The following is a 15,234-nucleotide window of genomic DNA, read 5'->3' as shown; positions in this document are numbered from 1 at the left end:
GTCAGGGTCACCAATTGTAGCCACTGATGTTGCAGTGGGAAATTCGAGAGGAGAGAGTAACGAGTCGCAGTTGAGAGAAAGTTCAAACAAAACTGTTTAGACAGCACAACCTTTTTAAAAACTCCAGTCACGAGCCCCGATGATGTCACTGCATTCGCTGGAACTTGTATTGCCGCTACATATGACATATAACACTTTATACAAACAGAGTGTAAGTTACACATTAAACATCAGTAACCTGGGGAATAGAATGTAATTTTCTTAATATTCAGAAGCAGAAAAGGCCTTTATGTTAAGGTAAAATTAGAGCAACTGTAATTGCAATGTTTTCTCTTCGTTCAGTATTGCTATACCATGGTAGTAGAGACCATGAATGAGACCAGAGAATGGGCTTGCTTTCTGGTAATGGAGTGGGGTGAAAGAACTTGGAATTTAGTCACATTCCATTATTATTATGAGATCACCTGGAGTACAAGAAACCCATGTCAGTTTTGGCTTGACCATTCTTTTTCTCCCACTGATGCTGTTTGAGCCACTGAATTCCTCCAGCAGATTGTGTTTGGCCTCCGTTAGGCTCTTGTTCATTGTAAACAACTTGGTTTTTAACACCATCACCCAGCAAGACTCATAATCAAACTCAAGGACCTGAAATTTTATTTCTCCCTTTGCAACTCGATCATGGATTTTCTCATTGTCAGACCCTGATCAGATTTGAGTGGTAACATCTTGTCCTCAACACTGAGCAGCAAGCCAGGTGCACCTCAGAGCTGCACACTTGGTCAAAAGCTCAATTTTCTCTTTACCCACACTGTCTCCTCTTGTTTTTCTCAACCCTCGAAAGAAAATATGAGCCAAGACTACTTGACCTTTTCTCATGTCAAAACTACCATTCTTGAATCCAGTCTCATCTACACTCTGATGACAAAAGGCCAAAACTGTATGTGCTAGGATATTCAGTTCATGAGCTGACATTAGATCCACTCCTTACCTATGCAAACAATTATCTTAAAACCAAACCTAGCTAGTTGTGTGGAATTTTTAAAAAAAAACATACAGCACGGCAACAGGCCATTTTGGCCCACAAGTCTGTGCTGCCCAATTTGCACCTCATTAACCTACTACACCCCTGATACATTTTGAATGGCGGGAGGAAACTGGAGACCCCAGAGAAAACCCACGTAGACACAGGGAGAACGTACAATCTCCTTACAGACAATGTGGGATTTGAAGTCCTGTTCCAATGCACAATTAGCCAAAAGTGTGTTGTTTTGGGAGAGAAAAGCAATTTAAAAAAAATGTCCTGGACACCATTTTTAAAGCAAATAATTACGTAGTTGCCAGCATACAATTATTTTCCAAAAACACAAGGATGTGGTTGATGGAATCAAACAAGAACATAAGTAAAAGGAGCATGAGCTGACTTGGTAAGATCCTGCCCTATTCAATATTGTTCTCAGCTCCCATTTCTTGCCTGGACCCCATCACCTTGGATTACTCTACAGTGTATCTAATGGATATGTATCCTTAATACTCTGGAATAATAACATCTCAAAGATCATCAACTCTTTATGAGACAAAGGTTCCCTCATTTCAGACATAATGGGTATTTCCAGTGTTCCTTATTTCTTTATTTCTGTACAAGAGGAAATGTCCCCTACATCCTCCATGGAACAAAAACCTAGTGGGCACATACTTAAAAGGAATTTGACTTGACTCTCCATTCCCAAGATTGTCTTCTCTCTTTAGGATTAGTTATAATTTATGTTCATGTGTGAAATGTTCAAGAGGGATAGATAGGCCAATCGATCTGTACCACTGGTGTCCAACTGTGAATTTTTTTTTGCTTTGTAACACTCTATTTTACCATTTTAAGTCTCAATTAGTTGAGAGTTTGGATATTCTCGATTAGTTGAGAACTAGATATATTTTCAAAAATTATAAGTGCTTTCTAGGGCCTTTAGTTAGCACTGTGATGTGGTTTTTTATACACACATAGATCGAGAAGATGGCAGGCTACAGGTTATAAAGTTCATGCTTTAAATATCAAAAATATGTGCAGGATCACACCAAAAACATGTTAATTACTCCTGATGTTTCAGTACAAAAATTTAGAAATAAAGCTCTTTGGCACCAATCACACATTTCCCTCATTAACACAGAGAAACCACAAATAGTTTTATCCTAAGATTATTTTTGCTCATCACAACTTTGGACTCGGTTGAGTGATAATCTGTTTCTGTTAAATTAGAAGAGAGGAGGAGTAATTTCTTCAGTCAGAGGGTTGTGACTTGTGGATTTGTTGCCACTTACAACTGTAGAGCTAGGTCATTGAGCTTGTTAAGTTCTTTGATCAATGAGGGTCTCAAATATTATGGGGAGAAGGCAGGATAATGGGGTTGAAAGGAAAAATACATCATGATTTGAATGGCAGAGAAGACTCGATGGGCTGAATGGCATCATTTTCCACTTCATGATTGAGATAAGCAATTTAATTGATGAAAAATATATTACCTAAATTTATAATACTTGATTGCTGTGTTTTAATATTTTAACTATTATAAAGATGTTTTTTGAAATATTACATTATGTAAAGAGTCTTGAAGGATTACTTTGTCCTCCATCTAGGTCTGGAGTATTATCAAATTTGAAATGTATATTATTCTTTAATAGAAAATTAAACTTGATTGAGCCAATTTTCACTATCAAAGATAGATCTTTGATAATCGTTTTAATGGATGAAGTGTATAAATTGCAAAAAAGCAATTTGTGCAAACTACAGCAGATTTCATCCAGTTAATTAAGCTTTGACTGTCACATGATATACCTCAGTTGAGATTTCTGGATATAATTTATCCATCCAGACATTTAATGCATCATTATATTATTTGTTTGTTATAATCTTAGGAAACTGCTTGGACGTGGTTTTTAATGTGTCTTAAAGCCAGATTTATTCTTTCAGTTCTGCAGTCAAGAATGTATTCAAAAATACCTTTGTTGAACAGAAAATTAAAGATGACAGATTATTGCTGAAAAAAATATTACAAGAGAGGTATAAGATAGATTCATGAAATTAAAAATACCAGCACACATTGATCATCTATTTTATACTTGTGCTTCATGACAGTGATATATATTTTTCTCCAATAGAACCTTTGGAACAGAACTCTTCATTGGATTATTGTGGTATGTCTGTAAATTACTGCAAAATGGTGTTAACATTGGTCATCCAGTTGTTGCCTTAGGACATATCTCTGCAGCAAGTTAAGGACAACAAAACCACAGAATTAAAGCAAAATAATACATCTGCTGAAGGAGCTCAGTGGGCCAGTGGGAGAAAGAAATGGTCAACATTTTGGGTTGGAAGCATTCATCAAGATAGTGCAGAAGGGAGATATCCAGTATAATGGGGGATAGGGTAGGGGTTTGGTGAACAAAGGAGGGATGGAGGATGGCGTACAATTGGGAAGGACGGAGCAGTAGATTGGCAGATGTCAGCCAAAGGGAGGGGTGGGGAGGAGGAAGAACAGAAATAGATAGAAGAGAGAATGGGATTTGTTACCTGAAATAGGAAAATTCATTTTTCATAGCATTAGGCTGCAGATTGCCAGGTGAAAAATTAGGTGATATTCCTCGAGGTTGCATGAGACTTGTTAGGCAGGGGAGAAGGCCCAGGACAGGCATGTCGGTGTGGAATGGAAGGAGAGTTAAAATGTCATGCAACTGGGAGCTGAGGATGGACATTGTGGACAAGAGTAGGTGGTCTGCAAAACTATGGAGTCGACTCGGCTGATGGTGGGGTCAAGATTTAGCTCATGGAAATGACAGAGGATGATGCGCTAAATGCAGTAGCTTCTGGGGTGAAAGGTGAGGACAAGAGAAACCCTGACCCCATTCTGTTGGGGAGGGGTGAGAATAGAACTAACTAGGGTCCATGTCCTATGAATCAGTCAGCTTAGTTGGTTTCTTGCGTATTTTTTTCCTACCAAATACATAAGAAAATATTTAAAATTTATAATTTCTGTGGCTCTGAGAGTGGGGGGGGGGGGGGTGCATGGTCTCAATTGAGAATGGCTGTCATAGACGACCCAATAGTCTGAGAATTGGATGAGCAAATCTGCAGGGAGATAGCAGACAGCTGTAGGATCTCAGTTGCAGATGCAAAAACAAAGGCAAAGGCAGAGAACATGTGTACAAAGTGAAGGGAGGGAAGTTTAGAGGAGACACCAGGGGCAAGTTTTTTTTACACTGAGAATTATGGGTGCAAGGAATGATTTGCTGGGGATGGTGGTTGAAGCTGAAATATTGGGGACATTTAAGAGTCTCTTAGACATGTAGATGAAGGTAAAATAGAGGGTTATGGGGTAGGAAGGGTTTAGTATTTTTTTTGGAAGGGATATATGGGTCGGCACAACATCAAGGGCTGAAGGGACTGCACTGTGCTGTAGAGTTATATGTACCATTCCTTATGAATATTCCTTCTTTTTCTAAACCTGCTCTATCTTGCGGTGCACAGTTTCCCCCAATAGTTAGCAATGCTTCCAGTGTTCCAAGTCCTTTTTCAAGCCTATTTGGGACTTTAGTGGTGTTGGACCTTCAGATTTCCTGGACTATAGCCCTTATTTGTCCAGTGTGTTTGCATGATTTGCAGTTATATAATAAATAATTTATGTATAGTATAATTTCCAGCTCCACATTCTGGACTAACAAGTGAAGCAGATACTGAACCATCAGAATTCTGATAATGTCAGACTCCAGGACTTAATACTGTACATAAACGGACTGAGCACAAACAGCATCGAAGCATAAACATAGATTTTGTTGTATTTTTGAATTGGGAATGGGCATAATACAGACTTTTTATCCGATTCTCTCCCTGCATCCATTGAGAATGCACTTTGAGAAAACATAGAGCTCTTCTTGCAGCTTGTCCAACATTTCTCCCTCAGTTGATACTACCAAAAACAAGTTAAATACTAATTTCTCATGTGAGATCCTGTATGTAAATTAGCTTCTGGATTACCTATGTAAGATGTTTCCCATTTCAAATGTAATTTTTCAGTTGTGACAAAAAATTTTTTTAAACAGCAATGGAATATGACAATATCAATGACGAGGAAAGGAAACATGATATTTGAAGGACTTGAACTCTGAGAGTGTGGTGGAACAGGGAAACCTGTAGGTACAAGTAACTAGTTCTAAGAAAATGGTGCAGGAGCAGGGACAAGTTGCTTTTGTATAAGATGTTAGTAAGACTGCACTTAGAGTATTGTGTGCAGCTCTGGTCACTCAGATGAAGGAAAGATATAATTCTGCAGAAAAGATTCACAAGACTATTAATAGGATGGTATGCATGAATTATCAGGAAAGGCTGAGGCTTTTCTCCCTGGAGCATAGGTTACTGAGGGGGTCCTGAAAGAGAGTTAAAGGCCAAAGGGGGACAGATTAAAAACATAGAACATTCTGGCATAGTAGGGCCTTTGGCCCACAATGTTGTGCCAACCTATACAAATCTACTCATCAAAAAAATGGCACTGCTGTTGCAGCGCCAGTGACCCAGGTTCAAATCCTGCGCAGTCTGCGAAGAGTTTGTAACTTCTCCCCATGTCTGTGGTCCTCTGGTTTCCTCCCACCCTTCAAAATGTATGGGGTTGTAGGTTCATTGGTGTATTTGGAGGGAACAGGCTTGTGGGCTGGAAGGGCCTGTTACCATACTGCACAGTACATCGAAAAATCTAAAACTAGAGGGCATAGATTTGAGGATAAAAATTTTAAAGGGACCTAAGGGGTTCGGTGTGTGGAACAAGCTGCTGGTGGAAGTGGGCACCATTGTGGATATGGATGTAACGCAGACAAATAGGACTAACTTGGTCAGCATGCACAATTTGGGCCTTTGGGCCAAAGAACCTGTTTTCTTACAGTAGAACTCCAAGACTATAATTTAAAACACATGATGTTTCACTTGATAGTTAAAAGTTTTTTTTTAATGTTGTGGATGAAAATGTAACTTAAAAACATATCCTGGGAATACCTAGTAGATTAAGTGGATTTTATCCAATTAACCTGGACTTCCCTGCATCAGCTATCACGTGGAAGTCCCCAGGGTACTTTCTGCTGTCTACAAGAAAAATAAAGGGTTACGGGCAGTAAGAGAGTGAAAGGGTGATTGATGTGGAGTAGGTTTATATTGTTGGCACATCATGGCCTGAAGGGCCCAGTACTGTTCTATGTACTTCTAGACTCACCAAGTTTGATGGTATTAAGTAATGTGTTTTTAGTTTTCTGTCTTTCATATTATGTACTTCAACTGAAATAGATTTTAAATGTCTCTGAAATGTTTTCCTCACAGCTTTTGCAGCCAGCAAAGTTGGTGGTGTGTCTCGCCACCTACTTTTGGATAATCTCCCTGCACCATTAGAAGACACCACTTGCTGTTTCTGGGCCTCTCTGCTGGAGTGTCTGGGGTCAGGAGAATTGTCCTATTGCACCTGAATAAGGGAATACCAGTGTTCAGGACTTCAACAACAATTCCAGGCAAAGAAAAATCGGCGAGTTCTGCCTCTCTTACTTCACACAATAATTTTCAAGGAGAGAGGGATAATTAACTGATTACAATCATGCGCTGTGAAAAGCCCACCTCAGCTTGTTTCAATAAGAAAGTGAAATAGGTACTGGGAACTTGATTGAAGAAAGAGAAGGTGAAATGACTCAGCAAGTCAGGAAGCATTCCGGAAAAGAAATGATCAGTCAGTGTCTTAGGTCAGGATCCTTTATTAGGACTAAAGTGAGAAGGGGAGGTAGCAAACATAAAAGAAAGATTTTTTGGGGGGATGATAGGATGCTAGGCAAATGAAGGTGGGAGAGAGATGTCAAGGAATATACCATTGGGAATCCATGGGGGTGCTTTGAGAAAGAATAGGAGCAGTGAAAGAACAGACAGAAACAGGAACCAGATCAGGGTAGGGATTACCAAAACATGGAACATTCAACGTATCTGCTGTTTGGTTTGAAATTACCCATGAGAAATTTAACATGCTCCTCAGGTTTACGCTTGGCTTACCCTGACAATGGTTGAGGCTGCATGGGAATGGTGAGGGGAATTAAAACATGAAAATCTGTAGGCACCATGACTGAAGTAAAACACAATGCTGGAGAAACTCAGCAGGTCAGTGTCCTTTATATTAGCAAAAGGTAAAAATGCGTAACTAATGTTTTGGGCCTGAGCCCTTTATCAAGGAATGGAAAAATGTTGGCAGTTGTCCGAATAAAAGAGTGGGAAGTGGGGGGGGGGGCGGGGGGGCTGAGAGAGGCCTTTGACCTGCTGGGTTTCTCCAGCATTGAGTTTTTACCAGCTGTCAGGAGTTCCTAAAGACAGGAGTTCCTCAATAAAGTGGTCACCCAACATCTGACTGTTCTCACTGATGTAGAGGTGGTCACACTGAATGCAGTAGATTGTGGTACCACAGGAAGTGCCTGTGGATTGGGGAAGAAACAGTGGACCAGGGGGTCATGGAGAGACTGATCCTGGTTTTTTTTTAAAAAATGCGGAATGTAGTGGGGAGGGGTAGATATAGTTGGTGGTGGGATCACATTGAAGTTGATGGTAGTGTCAAAGAATGATGTTCCAGATGTGGCAGCTCATGGAGTGACAAGGGAGGACAAGAGAGACTCCCTCCTTTTTCTATCTTGGTGTGCTGAGTGAGGAAGTGGAGCAGATGCGATGGATGGCTTGCTTCATCATTGACATGAGAAGGGGGCAGTTGCTTGAAGAAAGGGCATTCTGAACATAACATAATTTATTTGAAAATGTATGAACGATGTAACTCAGCATTTTTAAAAAGATTTTAGCTAATTAGAATCACTGCGGCCATGTACTGTTAAATTTATAACCATACTAACAGTGGAACTCTCCACCCAGTCTTGTGAACTTGAACATTTCATAAGTATGCCACAAGATGGAGTGCTTTGTGACAGCTGAATATCAGAATCCGAAATTCTTGTCATGAGCAAGTCATGAAATTGGGTGGTCTGCAGCAGCGTCACAGTGGAAACATTCATGTTATAACCATCTTACAACCTTACGGTAAATAAAATTAAAATAGTGCACTAAAAGTAAAGCAGTGTTTTTGGTTCATTCAGGAATCTGATGGCAGCGGGGAAGAAGTTGTCCTTGTGCTGCCGAGTGCTCATCTTTAGACTCCTGTACCTTTTCTCCAATGGTAGCAGAGTGAAGAAGGCGTGGCTGGATGTTGGGGGTCTTTGAAGATAGAGGCTGCTTTTTTTTTTAAGACACCGTCTCATGTAGATGTCCTCAATGGAGTGAAGTCTGATGCCTGTGATGTCGCAGAGAGTTAAAAACCTTGTGGAGTTTATGCCTCCGTACCAGTGATGCAACCAGCCAGAATGATCTCCACGGTATATCTGTAGAAGTTTCAAGTGTTTTCGGTGACATACCGTATCTCCTCAGACACCTCACAAAATATAGCTGCTGGCAAGCCTTCTTTGTGATTGCATCAACATGGAGGCTTCAGGACAGATCCTCGGAGATGTTGATGCCCAGGAATTTGAAATTCTTGACTCTCTCCACTACTGAGCCCTCAATGAGGACTGGATCGTGTTCCCCTGACTTACTTCTGAAGTCCATAATCATCCTTGGTTCTGCTAACATTGAGCGCAAGGTTGTTGTCGTTACACCATTCAACAAGCTGATCTATCTCCCTCCTTTACGCTTCCTTGTTGCCATTTGTGATTCTGCCGACAACTATGGTGTCATCGGCAAACTTGTAGATGGCATTGGAATTGTGTCTGGCCACACAGTCATGGGTGTATAATGAGCAGAGCAGTGGGCTAAGCACGTATCCTTGGGGTACACCTGTGTTGATGATCAGCAAAGAGGAGATTATGTTTCCAATTCGTACTGTCTGTGGTCTTCCAATGAGAAAGTCATGGATTCAGTTGCAGAGGGAGGTACAGAGACCTAGAGTTTGTAGCTTCTCAACCGGCACTGAAGGAATAATGGTATTGAAGACCAAACTGTAGTTGATGAAGAGCAGCTGGATATATGAATTACTGTTTTCGAGGAGATCCAGAGCTGAGTGGAGAGCCAGCGATATTGCATCTACCGTGGAGCGATTGCGATGATCGAATTGCAGTGGGTCCAGACCTTTGCTGCCACTCAGAATCACCTGCACTGGCAAAAATAATCCAGTTTTTAGAATGGTAATGAACATTGGTAAAATGCAACTGGAATTCCAAGGGAAGTGGAAATACAAACTCTTCTGATTTCTTTGTGTACCATTAATCCTTCAAGAAATGGAATTGCTGTTAATTTCACTGTTACAAATGAGCTGAAATAGGTGATCTATTCTTTAAATATGTCACTGCGGCATACAGGCAGTCTCAAAATACTTGGCAGTTGTGCAATTTTCTAATTGTTGTATTTGCTTTCTACCATAGTAATATAATCCTACTTTTAAAGTGAGTCCTATTAATTATACCACCATCAAATCGGTCCTTACCGCATATGCTCCATTACTCACATATCTGCCCTGGCCCCCTTCGCCCCCACGTGCAGCAAGGACATGATTCCCCTTGTCCTCACATTCCATGACCCCCCCCCCCAGCCTCCACATCCAACATATCCTTCTCTGTCATTTCTGGCACCTCCTATGTGATGCCACCACTAGACGCATTCCCCTCTCCACCTTCTGCAGGGACGACTCCCTCCAGGACTCCCTTGTCCATTCCTCCCTCCCCACTAAATGCCACCTTGGGACTGACCAGTGTGATTGTAGATGTCCCACTTGTACCCACACCTCCTCCTTCACCACTCATTTGTGAGGCTCAAACAGTCCTTTCAAGTGAAGCCACATTTCACTTGTGAATCTGCAGGGTCAAAGACTATATCCAGTGTCCTCGTTGTGGTCTGTCCTACATAGGAGAGACTGGACACAGACTGGGAGATTGCTTTGTTGAGCCCCTTGGGTGTGTCCACCACAAAGTGTGGATCTTCCAGTGGCCACCCATTTCACTTCCCCATCCATCCCATTCCTTTGTCCATGGTCTTGTGCACCGCCAGACTGAAGCCAACTGAAAATTGGAGGAATAGCACCTCGTCTACCAACTGGATGGCATTAACAACTTCTCTGGTTTTTATTAAACTTCTCTCTGTCACCTTTCCCCCAACTCTCTCTCTTCCCTGTCTCCTTTCACAGAGCCAAAATTAATTCTCACCTCTCCCCTTGTCATATCCAATTAACACCTTTTGTTGGTCCAGAATCCTTGCCCTGCTAGTCTTGCATTCATTCTGATGTCATCTTATTCTCTGCTTATTGCTTGAAGATGGTCACAGGCCGGAAATGTCGGTCATGTATCTTTACCTCCTCTGGACATTGCAGGATCGGCTAAGTTCCTACAACATTTCTGTTTTTACTACAATTAGAGCGTCTAATTGTTCTGCAATCTGTTTTATTCACTTGTTATTTTGTGTTGTATTTAATCTTTAGATTCCTTTGTTTTTCCATGTTCTAATGTTGGAATTTGATGTATCTGATTTACAATAGAATATGATTACAGTTTGTATGAACATAAACTGGGTGAAGATGTGTGGCACTATTTCAAAATGGGAATACAATGAAATGGCAGGCAAAAGAATAAGTTGGAGAACCAGTGATTAAATGGGGAGGTCCATCTTGTTGCGAAAAAGCAATTGCCATTAGTTGTGCTAATAGCCACAGAACAAATTTACTAGCAATCATAAATTAAAAAGAGGTTTCAGTGGATCTATTGAAAATTTATAATTATTTATGATAACTTCCTGGTAGATTATTTTTAACCATTGATTTAAGAACTGACAGAAATTTGCTGGTTGAACTGTTTCATTATGCTAATCTTACAGTCGGTTGAATAAATGCAAGATTAGTAATAATGAGCTCTTAAAGTATTGGAAACATAACGTTCACCAAAATGATTTTAATATTTTTCCAGCTAAATATATGATAAGATAGAGATGAAAAATTTTCAAACTGGGATGGCAGCAGGACAGCGATATCTGTAGCAAATAGTATGAAATAAGTTGGAATACTGCTGCAAAACGACTTTTTAATTCATGAGGTCAGACCGTACCTCCACAAACTCCTCAGGAATTAGAGCAGCAGACATGCTTTCTTCACGATGGCATTAGCATGATGAGCCCAGGAAAGGTCCTCTAAGATAGTGACTCCCAGGAATTTAGATTTACTCACCCTCCCCACCTTTGATTTACCAATGATCGCTGGATCGTACATCTCTGGTTGTCAGTTCCTCAAGACTATAATCTGTTCCTTGGTTTTGGTGACATTGAGTGCAAGGTTGTTGTTGCACTGTTCAGCCAAGTTTTCAGTCTCCCTCCTGTATGATGACTTATCATCCCTGTTTATACAGCTGTCTACAGTGGTATCATCAGTGAATTTGTAAATGTTGGACCAAGCCATGCAGTCTTAGGTGTAGAGTGAGTAGAGCAGAGGGCTAAGTACATATCCCTGTGGTGCTCTGGTACTGATGGAGCTTGTGGAGGAGCAGCACAGTCTCCATCAGCACAAATGTCTGGAGGTGAGGAAATCTAGCATTCATTAATATAGTGGGCTATTTGAGGATCTGGACTTGGTTTTCTGATCAATTTTGAGGGGATGGTGGTATTGAATGCCAAACTCTAGACAATAAAGAGTATTCTGATGGATGCAACTTTGCTGTCCAGGTGTTTCAGAGTTTTGTGTAGAGCCATTGAGATGGCATCTGGGATAGATACGGTAAACAAATTGGAACGGATCCATACCACTGCCCAGACAGCAGCTGATATGCTTCAGCATCAGCCTCTAAACACACTTCATCTTTGGTTCATTAATTATTCAGGAATCTGATGGCAGAGGGGAAGAAGCTGTCCTTGTGCCGCTGAGCGCTCATCTTTAGGCTCCCCGATGGTAGCAGAGTGAAGAGGACATGACTTGGGTGATGGGGGTCTTTGAGGTTTGAAGCTACTTTTTTAAGACACCGCCTCATATACATGTCCTCGATGGGATGAAGTCTGGTGCCTGTGATGTCGCAGGCTGAGTTCACAATCCTCTGGAGTTTATTCTTGTCCTAAGAGTTGGTGCCTCCATACCAGGCAGAATGCTCTCCACGGTACATCTGTAGAAGTATCAAATGAATGGAAAGAAAGAAAAAGGCAGGTATTTTCAGCAATTACGCGGGAATAGTCACAGCCAGCATACAATTCAGAACCACACAACTGAATGTACTTCCTGCATGTTTTTTCCAATTAATACTCCAACATACTTTTAATTCATTTTGCTTAATCTGTTACACAATACAGTAGTTTAATAAAGGTTCTGTTCAGTTGAAAGGGAGTGGTGAAAACAGACCCAGATGAGTTTAAAGGAAATCTGGGATTTAACTTTGGGAAGTTATCAGAAGCATGGGAACTGGGGTGCCAGTAAGTTTAAAAGGGTCCTGAGTGTTTAATAAGTATTTTGGATTGAGCCGGATGCCAAACCACTGGTATTTATGAACAATTGGATAGCAGATTACAGCAATTTTTCTATTAGAACAATGAGCACAGTTGTTATTGCAGGAAAATCCTACAAAAGGAGGGGTTCAGTCTCGTTTCGTTTGTTGTCAGATGTGTTCTACTCCAGCCAGTAACTTTGTGCAACTTTTATTCTCTTCCAGGGATTCTTTATTACAGTCTCAACAGAATCCATTCTGAAAGTGGCAACGCACGTTTCTGAAAACAACAAAATCTTGGGCCTAAATCTATCAGCTCCATTCATCTCACAGTTTTTTAAGGAGGACCTGATGAAAATTTTCCCCTATGTTGACATCCTGTTTGGAAATGAGACGGTTTGTAACTTTTTTTGAAAATATTCTGTCTTGAATACCATCTTATCAATTAAAGAGAAAGTTAACATTCACTCCATGATAAAGAAAAATTACTGCTTCTAATTTCGAGCAGGAATGTCCCAAGTCACTTTGAAATTCATTTGAAAGCCAGCCAAATAATGAGCTGTTGGGGCAAATCATCGAGGTTCAAGCCCACAATAAGGGAAGGAAGACATATGGAGGGAATTCCAAACCTTCAGTTCATGGCAATTGAGGATTGCCTGCAACATCGCAGGGACCAGACTTCATCCCATCGAGGACATGGATATGAGGCGGCGTCTTAAAAAAGCAGCCTCCATCCTTAAAGCCCCCCACCACCCAGGCCATGCCATTTGCACTCTGCTCCCATCAGGTAAAGGGTACAGGACCGAGAGGCAAGCACTCAGCGGCACATGGGCAGCTTCTTCCCCGCTGCTTAGCTTTTCGTGCCCTATTATTTTTAAAATAATATTGCTTGTAGTATGGTGCTGTCACTGAATTTCATCACTTGTTCATGACAATAAACCCTGAATCTGATTCAACTGCAAAAGTGGAGCCATTTAAATAGGGGATTAAGTATGAATCCAAAATTAGAGGAGTTTTTGGTGCTGAAAGACTTTCTAAAAAGAATGTAGGGTTTGGATGGGATGAAATTTCAAAACAAGGATTAGAGTTTTAAGATTGCAGCATTATTTAACCAAAAGATGGTTAACAAGAAGAGAAGAGATAACAGGTCTATTTTCAAAAATGCTGGTCCTTAACACAAATGAAAGGTCATGGTGGAGGCGTAGTAATTAGCAGATTGGTTGCCCAGACATAAAATTTAAAATCCCAGTATAGCAGCTGTGCAATTTAGATTTTCATAAGTAATCATCAATATACATAAAAGTAATTTGTGGAATAATAACCACAGGACTACGAGAATTGTATAACAACCCATCTAGTTCTTAATGTCCTTTTGGGGAGGAACTCTGTGACCCTACTTGGCTTGACCTACATGTAACATTAGGGTTGACACTTCACTAATCTCTGGGATACCTCAGCAAGCCACTTAGCTATATCATAACTGCTATTTTCCTTGTTCATTCAGGGGATGAGGACTGAGCCAGCATTTAATTGTCCATTCTTAATTGCCCTTTAGAAAATGGTGGTGAGCTGTCTTCTTGAACACTACAGTCCTTGTGGGCGCATCCACAATGCTGTTTCAAAGTTCAGATTTATTGTCAGAGTACGTACATGACATCACGTACAACCCTGATAGTCTTTTTCCTGCAGGCCAGGCAGAATTTCTACTTAATGGTAGTGAAAAAAAATTGTACTCAAGAAAAGATACATATGCAAAAGAGAGAAATGAAAACCACAGAAGAAATGTAAACATTTGTTTATGTTAGGGAGGGAACACTATGATTTTGACACCAATGGTGAAGGAATTGCAAAATATTTGCAAGTTGGGATGCTTGAAGGTTAATTTCCAGGTGGTGTCCACCTCCTTTTGCTGCCCTTGCCCATCTTCATGTTCGTGTTCAGAAGGTGGTGTCTCAGGGTCTTGGAAAGTTGCTGCAGTGCATCCTATACAGAGTACAAATTGCTGCTACCGTGCGTCAGCGGTTGGGGATGTGCTGCTCCATCTGGGACAGTGTCGAGCTTCTTGAGTGGGGAGACAGACCACATGATATCGAGCTTGGAGACCAAATTTGTATACATCAGAATCAAAGTTTATTGGCATGAAGTTTGGTGTTTGCAGCAGCAATCACATTCATATTATCGCCATCTTGCGACCTTACTATAACAATAATAGTGCACAAAAAGTAAAGCAGTGTCTTTGGTTCATTGATTATTCAGGAATCTGATGGCAGTGGGGAAGAAGCTGTCCTTGTGCCTTTGAGTGCTCATCTTTAGGCTCCTGTACCTTTTCCCCGATGGGAGCAGAGTGAAGAGGGAATGGCCAGGGTGGTGGGGATAGAGGCTTTTTTTTAAAAGACACCACCTCGGGTAGATGTCCTCAATGGAGTTAAGTCGGTGCCTGTGATGTCGCAGGCTGACTTAACAACCCTCTGGAGTTGATTCTTGTCCTGAGAGTTGGCACCTCCACACCAGGCAGTGACGCAACCAGCCAGAATGATCTCCACGGTCCACCTAGAGTTTTTGAGAGTTTTCAGAGACGTACCAAATTTCCTCAGACACCTCATAGACTATAGCTGCTGTCGAGCCTTCTTTGTGATTGTGTCAACATGGAACCTCCAGATCCTCGGAGATGTTGACAGCCAAGAATTTGAAGTTCTTGACTCTCTCCATCACTGAGCCCTCGATGAGGACTGGATCGTGTTCCCCTGACTTACTTCT

General features: G+C 41.1%; 1 protein-coding gene and 1 long non-coding RNA gene across 12 annotated transcripts in view; one reads left to right on the top strand and one right to left on the bottom strand.

Moving 5' to 3' along the window:
- LOC138736196 (uncharacterized) overlaps positions 1–15,234 on the bottom strand; it is a 64,530-nt gene that overhangs the window by 20,079 nt on the left and 29,217 nt on the right. Inside the window, exons 3-4 of one of the 3 annotated variants that reach the window (XR_011340140.1) lie at positions 10,231–12,162; positions 3,086–9,187 (exon numbers count right to left, since the gene is read on the bottom strand). The exons of 1 other annotated variant lie outside the window; for it this stretch is intronic. This is a non-coding gene — a long non-coding RNA (uncharacterized lncRNA). Of the gene's footprint in view, positions 1–3,085; positions 9,188–10,230; positions 12,163–15,234 lie in introns of those variants that run through there. One more of the 3 variants, XR_011340139.1, reaches the window with a different exon arrangement.
- LOC138736190 (adenosine kinase-like) overlaps positions 1–15,234 on the top strand; it is a 113,575-nt gene that overhangs the window by 80,488 nt on the left and 17,853 nt on the right. For 6 of the 9 annotated variants that reach the window (XR_011340136.1, XM_069885279.1, XM_069885277.1 and 3 more), the window contains exons 7-8: positions 3,148–3,183; positions 12,703–12,873. Coding sequence is in view for 8 of the 9 variants with exons in the window: in XM_069885279.1 (XP_069741380.1) it covers positions 3,148–3,183; positions 12,703–12,873 (207 nt within the window). In the remaining variant the exon portion in view is untranslated. The remainder of the gene's footprint in view (positions 1–3,147; positions 3,184–12,702; positions 12,874–15,234) is intronic. The other 3 variants (XM_069885281.1, XM_069885280.1, XM_069885284.1) reach the window with 1 other exon arrangement.

Source organism: Narcine bancroftii, chromosome 6, assembly GCF_036971445.1.
Source record: "Narcine bancroftii isolate sNarBan1 chromosome 6, sNarBan1.hap1, whole genome shotgun sequence".
Taxonomy (NCBI): Eukaryota; Metazoa; Chordata; class Chondrichthyes; order Torpediniformes; family Narcinidae; genus Narcine; species Narcine bancroftii.
This window is presented reverse-complemented; position numbering and strand designations above follow the sequence as displayed.